General features: G+C 36.8%; 1 protein-coding gene across 1 annotated transcript; it reads left to right on the top strand.

Moving 5' to 3' along the window:
• Positions 1-2,921: 2,921 nt before the first annotated feature.
• On the top strand, positions 2,922-14,070 carry LOC144641623 (uncharacterized). The gene is made up of 2 exons (XM_078500670.1): positions 2,922-3,081; positions 13,259-14,070. The coding sequence occupies exons 1-2, from the start codon at positions 3,030-3,032 to the stop codon at positions 13,618-13,620; spliced, it is 414 nt and encodes a 137-aa protein (XP_078356796.1). The 5' UTR covers positions 2,922-3,029; the 3' UTR covers positions 13,621-14,070.
• Positions 14,071-16,187: the final 2,117 nt, after the last annotated feature.

Genomic DNA, 16,187 nt, shown 5'->3' with positions numbered 1-16,187 from the left:
AAAGTAATAAAGATCTGTATATTATTTGACCTTGTGCACACAGGCAACTGCCAAGTGTTCCTCCTTCACAAGAAAAAAAATAATTGATTCTAATTAATCAATTGATTATTATAGTTAACACTATAGCGAGTTAAAATTAGCGGTTAGCGGTTTACGGCTTAATCTAGTGGGTTCACGGCAGGTTATTATGTGCATTCTACACTAGAACGAAATGTAGACATCGTTTTCCTCGAGTTGTTATATTTCGTTAGCAGTCAGCACATTCATCAATACTCTAAAGACCCCCCAGCGTTAAATTCGTTAGTACCCATTTACTTGAGTGGCCAAGAAAATTGGCAATTAACTGCGAGAGTGTTTTGCCTTGTTTAAGAACACAACATAGATGACTCCGGCCAGGGCTAGAGCCAAGAATTCTTGCGCTCTAACAATTAGGCTACCACAAGACCTCTTTATACGGTGAAAGATAGGCTCTTACCGAAAGTGCTCGTAAAAAAAGGATTAAATGCTTAAAGCAGTGCTTGTTTTTTGCCAAAAAAAAAGTGCTAAAATAATGCTAATTTTTTTGAAAAGTGCTCGTGGGTTACATAAAAATGCTCACTTTTTTCCGATTTTTTTATCTTAGAGTATTACATTTTTCAGATTTTCAGTTACATTTTCAACAACAAAATGTAACGATCGATGTTTGATGTCAGAGTACGCTCTCGATTGTACAATTAATCAGTCGAAAATCCAAAATAATGGTAGCAGTGCTTTTTGGGATAAAATGTAAAAAAAAAAATGCTCGCGAAGCCAAATAATGCCAAAAAAGTGCTAGCGCTATCGGTAAGAGCGTAGTGAAAGATTGTCTTCACAAGAGAAATCACAGTTTTTTTAGACGGTAAGGTGACCCCAGGTGAATGGTCACTCGCTCTGAAAACTCTGAAAGTGGGTTTGACCCTCTCGGACAAGCCAATTTTTTTTCAAGGGTTAAGTGCTACTATGATTAAATTCGCATGTGTCCTATCTACGCCATTTTAACAAGTGGTCTGTATGAGAAGGAAAACGCTGTTAACCGTTTTCAAATATCTCTTTTCTTTTCTGAGATATTCAAGTTTTTAAAATATGCAAAGAAGTGAAGTGATGACGTCTAAACTCAACTAAATATGAAGAAAAAGATATCTCAAGAAATTTGTATCGGAAATGTTTGATTATTTTTAGCAACATTCTACACAAGATGTTTTTCACAATTAAATAAAAGATTAACAATTTTGTTTTTATGGCAACATACTGGGTAAAACTCTTAAGGCTGTAACCAAATTTACTCTTTTCCAGTCCCCACCTATTTGTTTCAAAATTTTAGTAATATTTAGCTTGGAAAATTAAAAAGAGGCCAAGACGCCTAACTAACCCATATGGCAAATATCATCGTGGGTTAGTTTAATCGGAGTTTTAAACAACAAGGACCTGGTCTCTGCAACAAATTGACAATATAGCTCTATTTTTATACTTGACATAAAATTGAGTTGAATAGATGACGTAATCACTCCTCTAATTTGCATATTTTACATTTTTTTAATTCTTTTGAATTCTCTATGATACGCCTAAAATTGCAAGATGAAGGGGTGTAAATTTGATCATAGCAATTCTTTGGCTTATTTTGACTCGCTTACCAAGGACGAGTCGGGATATAAGCGAAAGCAAGAGAGCCAATTTTTGACTTGGCTTCCTACCAAGGACAACTTTTTCCCGTATAAACAGGCCTAAGTCAACAGAGAGAAAAAGAGAGCAGTAATACCCCTGAAAAGTGAAGAAATGATCCTCGCAGTGGGGGAATTGCAAAGAAAGAAACCAGAAAAATTCTGGCTTCAACGGGATTCGAACCCGTGACCTCCGCGATACCGTTGCGATGCTCGACCAACTGAACTATGGAAGCCACACATTGGGAGCGAGGTCAATATAATAACACTGAAAATCTATCGAGTTATAGGACCAGAAGTGGAATTTTAAGAGTACTTGACGACAAATGCCATAGAAGTTGCGTAAGCCGTCACATTTAAATTTCCTTCTGTGTTACTCTTCTCTTTTTTTATGAAAAATTCGATTTCTTTTTCAATGCGAATTGATAAGTGCAGAGAAACTAAGTCGCCAATAAACTATTATTTTGTTGTTACTTGAGAAAAAATAATTTGGTGTATCCATTGTTATGATAATATTCTTGGATTCATTCCGGCATTTAAAATGTAAAACAATGGTGCGATATTCAAATACATCTGCACGAAATGTCTGGCTTTAATTTACTTGATCCTTGCTACTTATTGAGTTGCGTACTTGAATTTCCTTTGACTTTAAGTCGACATCGTGTTCACTTTTTGTCAACGCGCGCTGCTTTCCGTCAGCTAAATGTTCCAGAATACATCAAACAGCCGATTAAAGTTTTGTTTGTTATGTACTTATCTTCTGCGTAAATTTTATTTCCCGATTTTTGTGAAATGTACGCACGCGCGTACGATTCATGAAATTGTCCTTCTCAGTTTAAGACAGACTTAATATAGTAGACACGCGAATTTTCGCGTCGACGTGAAAATAAGTGTTGAAAAGGTAATCATTATTTAGCTTTCGCATAATTTTTCTTTTGTTATTGAAAATTGCTAGGCGTTTTTGAATTGGCAACAGCGGAATACATTGGAAGAACATACACATTTTTAAATGCGTACCGCTGCACCTGCAATATTAAAATTGATTTATAGGATACAAAAGTAAGATTTCGCGACTCATAATTTTAGCAGCTCTTTTGGCTTTTGTTGTTATCAGAAAAAAATTTGAGAATGAAGCAATTAGCTTTTCAAAGCTCTACACCGGTTGTAAATAAACAAAATACTGTCAACGGCAAATAAAACACACGTTTAATTTATTTATACAACAATACTTGGACGCTGTACATAATGAAATTTATGTAGATATTTGGATCACTCTGCTAGCACCTTCAATTTCAGTTGGTGTCGCACGCCCAGTAGACGATCATTGGCAAAAAAGATTCTGAAGCTTATACCATGGGAAAATTTCACTTCGCCTTGTTTGTTTTCTGCGCGACCATTTGTTTAGGTGAGTTTTTTAATTTTTCCTTTTTTAGTTTTATCTTTTAACCTTAATGTTGTTATTCTTTGTTGTCGAACACAAAGGGCGTTCCACAATGACTAAATCTCAAACCTTTCTAATCACACCCATGCATGTGTTACCCGTTGCTTTATATAGAAACATTTTTCTTCGAATAAAAACTGAGTGTGAAATATATATGTTTCCTAAAGGTTATCTTTCTCTTTTCACTTCGCTCCCTGATAATGTAAATATTTGCCTCTCCAGCGAAAAGGGAAGGTTTTGAAAAATGTTCGTTTTGCAATGGAGCGGCATTTAAAAGATCGATTCCTCTTGTCGGTCACACACGGGCATACATATTCTACACACTGCTTATAGTGTTACCCCAGTGCCATCTCTGACTTTCCATTGGAGTCGTTTGCCCAAGCTGTTAATAGTAAACTTCGTTTCCCTGGGCTGTTTCTTGCGTGGAATCGACTTTTCCATGTCCAAAACTTGCATTTTCTCAGTGCATACATGTAGGTCCCAATCTTTTGGACCCAACGGTTGGTCTTTTCTTTCTTTCTGTGGTACCGTCGGCGCTTTTCAATACGGGCGCCTCTACTGTCATTAATATCGCATGTCATCATGGATTCTGATTCACGTCAGCCTGCCGCCATTGAGAAAGGTTGTTGTACATGCAGAGAATATCAGTAAGTGCGGCACAAATCGACTTAGACTTGCCTAGTCAGTCGTGCTCCGGAAACGAGAAGCGAGCGACTTTGAGAAAGTCAAAAATCGGCGCAGAAAGTATGACCCCCTGAATAAAGGTTGTTGTTGTTGTTGTTTAATTACTTGAAAGCAGCGATAAAATTTTACGTTTGTAAGTAAACCCCGAGAGCAACGATTATCTCGAAGGAAACGACCCATCCACGGATAAAAGCGATATCATAAAATGTAACTTTGACGTTTTATATGTTGTTTTGAAAAAAGGCCCCCAGGTGGCTCAAATTACCATCTTCTACGTAATAACCACAATATAGAGTAAGGGTACAAATGGCAAAGAAGCAGTTCCTTTGATTTTTTTTTTTTTTTTTCAAAAAAAAGGAGACCTAGTAATTAAGATAAAATATGATTTTCTTTTCATATTTTCCACCACTTTTTTTAGAAATGGGTTCGGCTCATATACGGTGTACGTTTTAAACTACGCAATGATAGCGATCTACCGAAATTAACTAAGCTGCTAACTTAACTAAGCTGCTGAATCCGATCGTGGGTCGGTCATTTCGAAGCCTTACGGCCGGTTTATGAACAGTGGTCACAAAGCAATTAATTGATCAATAATTTCAGAAGAGCAAATGTTCCAAAATACATTCTCCTGTTACTTCTAAAATCCTTTGCTTGGCTAATGATGATTCTGAATAAATAATGCGACAAGAGGTAGTCTTATTTTCTAGTTTGGTTTCTATTTTAAAAACAAGAAAAATGGCGTCCATGTAAGATAGCCTGATTTAAATATAAGTGGAAGTTTGGGAGAATTTAAAAGATTATGTAAAAGTTTATGTACACCTTATCCACAGGCGAGAGTCTCAAAAATACTGTAGTTACGTGCAAATTCTCCTAAGCAATCTCGAGTGTTTACATCAAGCTGTTTAAACAAGAAGCGGCCGCTTTCTATTTTTTTAAAAAAAATAAAGTCAACAAAATGCAGTGGTGATACACCCTAAATTAAAACGTGTTATGTTTATTCACTTTAATAACTCTACTGCTATGTATTAAAATAACCCAACGGAGTCTGGTTTTTCTTTTATATAACTGAAGAGTCATAGCTCTTTAAGATGTGTTACCATTTTTTTCTTAGAAATGAAGTGTATTGTTCTTCGATTTGCAACCTAGAAAAACGATATACTTTTCTTTCAGTAATTATCTTTTTTTTTGTAAATTATCGGTAAAATAGAAACAGCTGTAAAGACGATTATTAAATTGCAGATTTCTCAGTTTACGATGAAAAGGAGCATTTTGATTGGATCTCGTTGCGATCGACGAATTTTGCAATACTTTTCGCTAATTAAGAGCTATTCTTTGATCGAGTCAAGCAAAGTGGGAAATGAAAATTTTGGACCCCCACTCAAACTTTGCATTCAGTTGGATATTCAGGGGGGATGTACAAAAATGGCCTTCTTCAAGGTTGCAACGTTTTTGTTGTCATGGCAACAGCCATCGTTTGTTGGTGTCTCCAAACCTAATTTTTCACTCAGCACATGCTCTGAAATGTGATAAATGTAAACAGCTGTTTCTCAAGTCCATTAAAAAACTGATACTCAAGACTTGGACCAAATATAAAGTCATCATTCTAGTTTATATTGATGTATAGGACGTTGTTTTACATTAAGTTCACAACGACTAATCAGTCAATTAACTAAGTGCGTTTTCGGCCATTTTGGTTGATGGGTAAAACATACCAGACGTTTCTTTGAATTTCTCCAAAAGTACACCAGTTCCAGACCAGGAACTATTCAGTCGGTTTACACAGATATCCTAGTTGCTAAAACTGTAAAGATCTCTGCGGGGAGGGCTCTTTTATATTTTAGGGAATTTTATGAACGAACCCCAAAAATCAAGTTTTGCATATTTTGGCGAAATGATTATTTTGTCTGCTCACCAACAAAAACACTTGCCACAGTGAAACTGCCTTCAGTCGCAAAGAATCTTATCTGTTGAGTCATTTTCTAATCAAAACAATCATATTAACCCTTTGTTTTGTTAGAAATATCGATCAAAATAGAGCTTATTACACAAGAATTTCTCCACTGAGTTCACCATTGCCATAATGGCGTCGGTTCGTTCATCGAGCATTCATATTCAACACAAATTCAAGTGCCTGTAACTTTTTTCTGAGGATCATGTTGCTGTATATACACCTTCTGGGACTGTTGTCTGGCTAATTTCAGCACATCTGCACAAGTATTTATAGCAAGCTTTGCATCTTCAATTTTAAGGACTTGAGTTAGCAAGCCACGACAAGGGACGTTTAGTTTTCATCTTGGATTAACACAATTTACGTTGTATTACTCCAGACGATAGCACCACTCGCTCTTTAGAAGATAAACTGTCTTGATGTTCTCGTTTAGCGAAGAATCGCAATTTCTCGAGGTATTTTTCCCCATTTTAGTCATTTTGACTTCGATCGTGCAAAACCAGAGAGTATTATTGGTCAGCGGTTTTGCCTAAAATGATGCAATCCTTTATAACGTGCAAATTATTGTGTCCTTAGTCGTTTTCCTTTCCTTGCTTTACTGCCTGTACTGAATTCTTTTGATGTTCTGTATATTTATAGCAAGGTCGGCAACGCAAACTATCTAAGTCTAAGTCTTAGTCTTTTGACTGCGTGCTGCATTTATACAGAGACCCCACATGTGGCGGAGGTGGAGTGAAGCGGGGAGGGGGGGGGGGGGGTGGTTGGCGATTTCACTTTCGTTTCAAGAATGATTCACTTTTATCAACTGAACTAGAAAATAAACCGTATCGCCTTATAAGCTAAGCCCATTTTGTTCAGATCAAAACAGACCAATTAAAACAGGCATTTTCTGGAGGCTGTCTGCAGTAGCCTAACATAACTTGGTTGCAATTCAAAAAAATTTAAGTCAATAATTGTTGTTCGAATCTACTTGTTCTTTATATAGAACGAGTGTTTTGGTAATCCATGTTGCTTAACTACTGTTACTATTATCCTACACAAACTCATTCAAGTACGGCGTCCAAAACGAAATGTTTTCAGTGATTTATCGTTTCTTCCCTGCCTTTCCCTTGTCCGGCAATAGACAATTTCTTTTTTTCTTTCACGTGCAGGACGCGTCGTCAAATCAATTAGGTGATCGTTAGGTTATTTCTGTAAAATAATCAGGTTTCATTTTACTCCTTGCAAATCACAAGGGGAACTTGGCAAGTTCTTTGTCTTCCTGTTCTCTCAACATATCGTTTTGATGCAACCTACAATACCCTTTTTCTTTTAAGTTTCTCCGATGTTTCCCGCGTTGAAACAAAACACTAGAGAGTGAGTGAGTGAGTGCCGTCGGGATTAACTGGAAATGTGCTTGTCAAGTTCCTTCAGCTCCTTGCGAACCATAAAAGCAGCACAAAGAAAAACGATCCATCTGTGTGAAAAAGGCACTCCATCGTTATCAAATAACAAATATCAAACAAATATTTTTTTGTGGGCAGTTAAGATAATAAGGAAGGAAGGAAGGAAGGTATGTAAAAAATGAATTACAGATACAAAACACTCAGAGACTCTGAGTCATTGAGCGCATAGTACAATAAGGGCCTCGTTCCTGAGTTGAGGGGGAGGGGGGTGGGGTTGGTGGGTAGTCCATTTTCTCAATTTCCATTTAAAATTCCCCTTGTTCTCTAACAGTATTTTGTCCATTTGTGTGATCTCTGTTCCCTAAAATATCAGAGCTAAAGATTTTATAACAGAGCTCCTAGCTTTATTTTGATTTTGTTCACTGGTTCCCAATCAGTATGGCTCCCCACGGTCCAATTATCGTTAAACCATTGTTGCAGGGAATGAATAAAAAAAAATGAAACTTTGACGGTCAAAAGTATTTTTAAAAGTTTTGATTTTAACGATCATTTAGTTTGAAATCCAAAGAGTAAAATTACCCAGTAATTATATATTTTACGCTCTGCATGCTGCTCGAGAATTTATTCATTTTTTTTATTGAACATCACCAAATGGATTATGTGATTCGTGCTTTACGTGAAACGATCTTGTCGAATTCAGCAAAAGTTCATGAAAGATTAAGACTACTCTGAGAAAGTTTGTGTCGACAATCTGGCTAGATATAAATTAAAGCTAAATATAATGAAAACAAAATCCAGTACGGCCAGTAGAGCAAGTATTTAAAAGGAAAACGTCTACTGAGGACACAATGTTTTGCAGATTATAAAAGATTGTATCATTTTAGGCAAAACCGCTGACCAATAATACTCTTTGGTTTTGCACGATCGAAGTCAAAATGACTAAACTGGGGAAAAATACTTTGTGAAATTGCGATTCTTCGCTAAACGAGAACATCAAGACAGTTTATCTTCTAAAGAGCGAGTGGTGCTATCGTCTGGAGTAATACAACGTAAATTGTGTTAATCCAAGATGAAAACTAAACGTCCCTTGTCGTGGCTTGCTGACTCAAGTCCTCTGAGTGAATTTGAAGATGCAAAGCTTGCTATAAATACTTGTGCAGATGTGCTGAAATTAGCCAGACAACAGTCCCAGAAGGTGTATATACAGCAACATGATCCTCAGAAAAAAGTTACAGGCACTTGAATTTATGTTGAATACGAATGCTCGATGAACGAACCGACGCCATTATGGCAATGGTCAACTGGAGAAATTCTTGTGTAATAAGCTTTATTTTGATCGATATTTCTAACAAAACAAAAGGTTAATATGATTGTTTTGATTAGAAAATGACTCAACAGATAAGATTCTTTGCGACTGAAGGCAGTTTCACTGTGGCAAGTGTTTTTGTTGGTGAGCAGACAAAATAATAATTTCGCCAAAATATGCAAAACTTGATTTTTGGGGTTCGTTCATTAAATTCCCTAAAATATAAAAGAGCCCTCCCCGCAGAGATCTTTACAGTTTTAGTAACTAGGATATCTGTATAAACCGACTGCATAGTTTCTGGTCTGGAACTGGTGTACGTTTGGAGAAATTCAAAGAAACGTCTGGTATGTTTAACCCATCAACCAAAATGGCCGAAAACGCACTTAGTTAATTGACTGTCGTTGTGAACTTAATGTAAAACAACGTCCTATACAATATAAACTAGAATGATAACTTTATATTTGGTCCAAGTCTTGAGTATCGTTTTTTAATGGACTTGAGAAACAGCTGTTTACATTTATCACATTTCAGAGCATGTGCTGAGTGAAAAATTAGGTTTGGAGACACCAACAAACGATGGCTGTTACCATGACAACAAAAACGTTGCAACCTTGAAGAAGGCCATTTTTGTTCATCCCCCCTGAATATCTAACTGAATGCAAAGTTTGAGTGGGGGTCCAAAATTTTCATTTCCCACTTTGCTTGACTCAATCAAAGAATAGCTCTTAAAAAGGAACACTCACGAACAAGTTTGGGCAAATTGCTTTTACAAAACATTTTACTAAAGAAAAGAAAACATTTTCTCCTTCATGTCTGGTAGTAAAATTTCACGAAAACGACCTTAAAAATACATTCTTAACTTTGGCGCGCGAGCTTTTATCATCATCATCATCATTTATTAAGAATTTTGCAACGGTAAAGAGTTTAGAAAATACATCGATTCTCAAAAAACCGGAAGTTGCATGGAAGCGAGGCTAAGTGGCCCTCGCCAGTTAAAAAATATAAAGTTTACATGAGCGCGTGGGGCATTTCAAATCGGAAAAAGCATTTAATTCCTTCACAAATTCGCCACAAATGTTGATCCTTATAAGTTCAAAAGTAAAAGAGAAGTAATTTATGGTCTAGCAGGTGACAGGTGAAATTTTAACATCTTGGCGGATGGATTTTGCTGCCGACTTCTCAGGGGCGGATCCAGGATTTTTCAAAGGGGGGTGGCTGTTTTACCAATATTTTTGTTTACTATATTTTTCAAGCCCCAGTTGTTTTTATGAGGGGGGAGGGGGGGTTCAGGCTTTAAAGGTAGTTTTTTGAAAGTGGAAGTGCAAATTATTTTGGGTCTGAGGCCCATATTTCATGGAGTCATAGGCTCCATCCCCCTAGGGGGGTCTGGGGGCATGCCCCCTCAGAAAATTTGAAAAGTTGAAGTCTCTTTATAGACGTGATTTCCGCGATTCTGAGCAGCTCAGTTATACAGCTGTCAATTACGTTATAGAAACCACTGTTCTTCCTTGATAATTTGGCTAAATATTCTTTCCCCAACTTACCTTGAGTTATATTTCAGAGAAAAAGTCTAGTTCTCAATTATGAAATGAACAGTGATTGAAATTTAAAGTTGACAGGCCACGATTTTACAGGAAAGAACAGATATACGTTTTTTTTTTGTTCACCCACGTTCGTGGAAATTTTTAACCCTTGGCAAACTGAGTGGCCTGGGGACAACTTTGGCGACATTACTTGCTTGTGAAATCGCTTCGATCCGAAAAAACGGCAGAAAAAACTCACTAAAAAAGATGTAAATGGTGAAGAAGATCATTCCAGCAAGGCTAAAACAACCCTTGAAAGCTAAAAAGAATCTAATTTTTTTCGTTCGTCAAAACAGGCTGTCGAAAATCTCCTCAGTGTATTTTGGAAAATGGCCGTCCTTAACTTTGAACGGCCGCCTGACTATGAAAAGTAGATACGCATTGTCCTTATTTTCTATTTTAACATGTTTAATTTCATTTTTCTGGTGGATCACGGGGGCTGGCTAGCCACCCAATCCACCCCCCCCCCCCCCCCCTGGATCCGCCCCTGCTTCTGAGCGCTAGCTCGAATGAATATTCCACCGCCAACGAAGGATGAATTTCAGCCGCTCGCTTGAGGTGGATAACAGTCAATTTAAGATTTTGTTGATCGATAAAATGACAACCTTATAATTCACAAGAACTTTTAAAAAACAGATTTTGCTCTGGGAGGTCCTTTAGTTCTCGATATGAACAAAAACTTTCCAGTATTGACAGAGAAACTTGTGTAAACATGTCAGTGGCAAACATGTCAAGTTTCCATAATTCTGTGACTGATAAAATACAGCATATATTTTTACGATAGGCATGAACTTTTTCAAGTTAAAATCAAATTTAATTTAACATGAATTTGTGTTGCATAAGAAAATTACTTCGGGTTAATATCGATAAAATAAATACTACTTATTAACCGAGAGTGAGGTCATTACAGGGGAATCTCAGACCGAGGCCTTGATGTATTGACCGAGCGACAGCGAGGTCAATACATCAAGGTCGAGGTCTGAGATTGCCCTGTAATGACCGAACGGACGAGGTTAATAAGTTATTTATTATATGGCCTTTAAGCACTATCCAAAAAAAGAGTATAATCAAGGGAAAAAACACTGGAGGAAAAACTCGCTCTCGCTCTCTGTGGCTCTCTGCGTCGCTCATACTAAAGAAGTATCGGTATGCTTATATTTTTCTTTCAGTTATTGAAAAGATAGTTATATTTTGTCGGAATTTTTTGTTGTTTTCACCCCCTCGCTAGTAGCTTTTACTCACAACTCAAAAAACCGTCGAGCCGAGAAAAAATTTCATAATGCCCGGTCATTATAAGAAAATAATGCCCGCTCAGCAGCCAATCAGAGCGCGCGTACTATTGTAGCCATATAATAAAGCCACCTTCGTATCCAAAAAAATATTTATAAGGAACCGAAGCAGAGTTGTTTTGTTTTATATAGAACTGTTATAGACAGAGAAGCTCGATCGCATTAACATGTCTCACAATCTTACAGTTTCTACATTCTGTTACTGTTAAAATATAATTGGAGGTATCTAGCTGCCGCTCCAATTTGTGTGACCGAAATTCGGTAAGACATTACAATTAATATACGGTAAATGTGTTCATAGTTAGACGCAAATGTTGATTTGTTGCCTGCGCGCCTGCCTTTCATCGCTCCCGCTACTACGCACAGACCATACCTTCGCTTGCTGTTAAAATTCGATCCAGTTCACAAATGAAGCAATTCACGTCTGTGCAAAATGTTATTATTAAAAAAACCGGCTGAATGTTTCGATTGTTGAGGGATTTTCCTGACTGAAACATGTCAACAAACCGCATGACATGCGAGTTTCTCTGTCAAAAACAAACCGCTCTATTTGTAAATATTTCTTTTGATATGAAAGGCAGCTTTATTTAATTGATATTAAACTGACTTTCCTTGCTACTCAAAAACATATACAACTCAATTTACACCTGAAACAGTTCATGTCCATCAGAAATTCTACTAAAAAAGCTGCCGGGCATATTTAAAAGTGACAGAATTAGAATCTTCAAAATATTTGCGAGACATCGCCTACACAAGTGCTAGTTGCTCTTAGATTATATCTGTTTATACCGGAATTTCTGTCGGACTGAAAACCGAAGAGCCTCCCAAAACAAAATCTGTTTTTTAAAGTTCTTGTGAATCACAAGGTGTTTTATTGATCAACAAAATCCAAAATTGAGCAAAGAAGGACTAAAACTGAGGTTTTGAGTATTAAATTATTCGATTACAGAGAAGTCAACAACAACGTCTTTCCGCTAAACTGTATGTAAAAGTAAAATTTCACCTCTCGCCTGTTAGACCTTAACTGAATTTCTTCTTTTATACTTTTGAGCATATAAGGATCAAGATTTGTGGCGAATTTGTGAATGAAATGCTTTTTCCGACTTGAAATGCCCCACGCGCTCATGTAAACTTTATATTTTTTAGCTGGCGAGGGCCACTTAGCCTCGCTTCCATGAAACTTCCGGTTTTTTTCGCGAATCGGTGTATTCAAAATACACGTTAAAAATAGGTGAATGGTAGTGTTGCATGTCCTAACCAGTCAATCAGTACTGTTCTTGTAACAATTTTTTAATTAAATCGCACAAATTCAAACTGCAATTTCCAAACCCACTTGAGCTGTCACAAGCATGAACATTTACGTACCCACAGCAACTGAACACCAACATAGGTTGGTCAAACATTGCCCGTTAGCAGGCGAATTACGGTATACAAGAAGTTCTCTTTCATTCGAGTGACTTGACAGGTGACGTCACTCAATCGCACGCATGGTGCTGTTGTTGTTAATGTCGCTGTTAATGTTTTTATTGATATTTTATTTTAGTGCTATGAAACTAGTCACCCATGGTATTTTTTTTTAATTAGTGACTTTTTTAAATTTGCAAACAAAGGAGAAAGTTACTTGGGATTTACGTAAATTTAAAGATCGTTAAATCTGAATAAAGGTTGGTTGTCCAACTTAACACCATCAATGGCTAAACCGACCTTTACGCTATTGTGTGTAAATGTGATTTTAAGTTGGTGTAAAGGAGTCTCTTTATCTGCCCTAAAATTGAGTGTATTAAAGTTTGCATAAAGTTCAGCTTTAAAAAAAATAAAGGTGGCGTAAAGCTGATTAAATTTCAAATTCACGCTAGCTTTACATGCACTTTTCACCACAATAAAATTACGATTTCATGCTGTGAATGACGTGTTTTTGTTTTGTTTGTTTCTTTTTTTAATCACAGCCTATTCCTTTAAGTGCTATCAGTGTGGTCCAAAGACACCCGGTGGCGAATACAAACCGGATCAGTGCGAAAAAGATCAGAAAGAAGTCGAATGCCCCAGTAATTCCACTTGCGTCAAGATGCACGGCAAAACAGAAGATGACAAAGAGGTTGAGACGAGAGGATGCTACCTGAAGGCCATGTGCGACGAATTGAAGAAAGTGTGTGCAGATGCCGACAAGAGGAAGGCGCAGAAAGTAAAAGAATGCGAGGTGGCTTGCTGCGTCAGTGATGGTGACAAGCCCTGTAACAGCGGCTTCACCGTCTCCACCAACATGATCATGATGATGTTCGCAGTCTTGTGCGGTTTGAAGCTGTTCTAAGCAAACCTTGTTTGCTGGTAGGTTTGCGGTAATGCGGACGAGAAGGCCAATAAAAGAAGCTTTCATTGTTAATTTTTTGTGCAATGTTTAAGTTAGCTGTACCACTTCTCTGCTAGTTTTAATTGTAGTCATCTGATTATGTAACTTGATTGTGATCTTTCTTAAGTTGTGAATCCATTTTAAATCGCTTCAAGTAACTGAGCCGTTATATGTATCACAAAAAAGACTCGGGATCTTCATAAGACTTTTAATTTCAATATGTTAATCTTCGTTGTAGTCCTTCTTTTATAACGATCAGGAAATCAATTCATTGTTTTCATTTACGTTTATCTTGAGGTGTGTCAATTTATTTCTTTACTTTTTTTATAACTTGGGTGGTTGCTTATTATAAAGGGGATCAATATTCTTTGTAAAGCATGACATTTTAGTCTCAAATAAAAGCAAAATAATATGGCAGCTAACAGTGTTTGTCAGCTTTATTTCATTTCTTTAGGAGGCCAGGCTTGATGTAGTTTTTTTAGCCGAAAGGTGGTTGTTTTGAAAATTAAAATTATCTAAGAAGCCAATGTTCGATTTTTGCCAAAATACACCATAATGATCAGATATGACCAAATTTTAATTTTCTACCCGTCACTTTGTCACAAAGGTTACCATAGCAACCACTGACGTTTTCTTTTGTTCTCAAACAAGCTTGATTTTCTCGAAATCTAGATTGACCCTGGTATTCATTTTTTGATATGTTTAAGTATGGTAGATTGACTACCTGTACACAAAATTTTAGGAAAATCTGTAAGAGCGTTTTAGAGAATGAAGTTTTTGGTATTTTCTTATAATTTCCTACAATCGGCAGTCGATATATTTTAACAAATTAAAGCAAAAAGGCTTTCGCTTTTAGTTAATGGTCTTTGAGGGTGTAAGTATTTATATTTCAGTGAGAGTAACTGTGCTCAAATAATACAACAATTTTAAAGCGCCTATTTTATATTAAAACGGCGTTTTTCTGAAAATTTCAATCCTGATTTACTTGAAAACGCTCTTACAGATTTTTCTAAAATTTCGTCAACAGTTAGTCAATCTACTAAACTTTAACATATCAAAAAATGAATACCAAGAGTCAATCTAGATTTCAAGAAAATCAAGCTTGTTTGAGAACAAAACAAAAAGTCAATCGTTGCTATGGTAACCTTTGTGACTAAGTGACGGGTAAAAAATTAAAAATAAATTTGGTCATATTTGATCATTATGGTGTATTTTGGCAAAAATCGAACATTGGCTTCTTAGATAATTTTAATTTTCAAAACAACCAGCCTTCGGCTAAAAAAACTACATCGAGCCTCCTTAACACGTGTGAAACGAAAAGGGGAACATGGAGAGTTGAAAGCATAGAAAGGAAGTTAATGCTGAACTGTAATCATGTATTTCAATACAAAATTCAAACCAAAATGGTTTGATGAGAACGTTAAAAGAGCCTTTGTTGCCGAACACAAATGACCTTCCGCAGGCAACGAAGTGGCAAACGTTCTAGTCACAGAGTTGAAATACACGTTGTTTTATACAACAGAACTGACAGGCTTTTCTTAGATTTCACACCTTTTTTAGGTTATGTTTTAAATTTGGCCACTTGAATTAAAAAAATTCAGGTTGAAAAGGTAATCATCAAATTTTTCTTACTTCGCACGTTTGCCAAGGTAAATTTTTGCTACATTGAAACGGGAAAGCATTCAGAAAATGTTTGTTTTTGTGGTGCCGGAGAAACGTGATTTTTCTAACTTTTCTATACCCTTATTGTAGCTACCTACTTTCATAGAACAGTTCAACTTTAATAGAAAAGGAAAAACAAGGGTATTAGTTACCCGAAATAATAAACCATTAAGTTAAAAATGCCAGGTTGCCAGTTTACAAATTTAGGTTTTGTTTACAGGTTTTGGTCGGACACACACGCACGGAACAAATTCTCGGGGACCCAGGCCATTTATTGTAGCCCGGAGCCCTGGAGCCCCGCCTTTGTGAGGACGGAGCCCTGGAGCTCAAACCCCTTTGAGACCCTAATCGCTTTAATTTCTCTCCACTGTCTCCATGGCTTTCATAGACGTCTCCAGAGCGCTGAAGGGGAAACTATCGAAACACGTTAGCTCTGTGTCTTCGCATGTTTTTTTAAAGAATTGCTGATGTCATAAAGATGTCGGCTGTTAAAGATACAGGTTTTGTACGATTAGTGAAACAAACACTTTCTGTGTGCGTTCACGTATTTTGTTTTTACTGCAGAATACGTCTTCGTGATTGAAACCCTTAAAAAAAACCACGAAAACACGAAACCTAAAAACAATATCTAAAGTAAAAAAAAAAGCGCAAATACCAGAAAAGTGGAAGTAGAATTGCACTTGTAAGAGGGTTTATTATTCTCTGGCGGTTGCGCTCTAGGAAGAACACAATAGCGGTTTGCGGACTCTACGACCCCTTACAATAGACCCTCTTGCGAGGCAACCGCGTAACATAGCAACAAGAAACTGTAATGGGCCCTTAAACTGTAATAAAAAATACCAAACCATTAGTTGTAAAAGTGGTCG

This window comes from Oculina patagonica, chromosome 2, assembly GCF_052425735.1.
Source record: "Oculina patagonica isolate OP01 chromosome 2, crgOcupat, whole genome shotgun sequence".
In the NCBI taxonomy this organism is placed as follows: domain Eukaryota; kingdom Metazoa; phylum Cnidaria; class Anthozoa; order Scleractinia; family Oculinidae; genus Oculina; species Oculina patagonica.
Note: the sequence above shows the minus strand (reverse complement) of the source record. Positions and strands in the feature narration are given on the sequence as shown.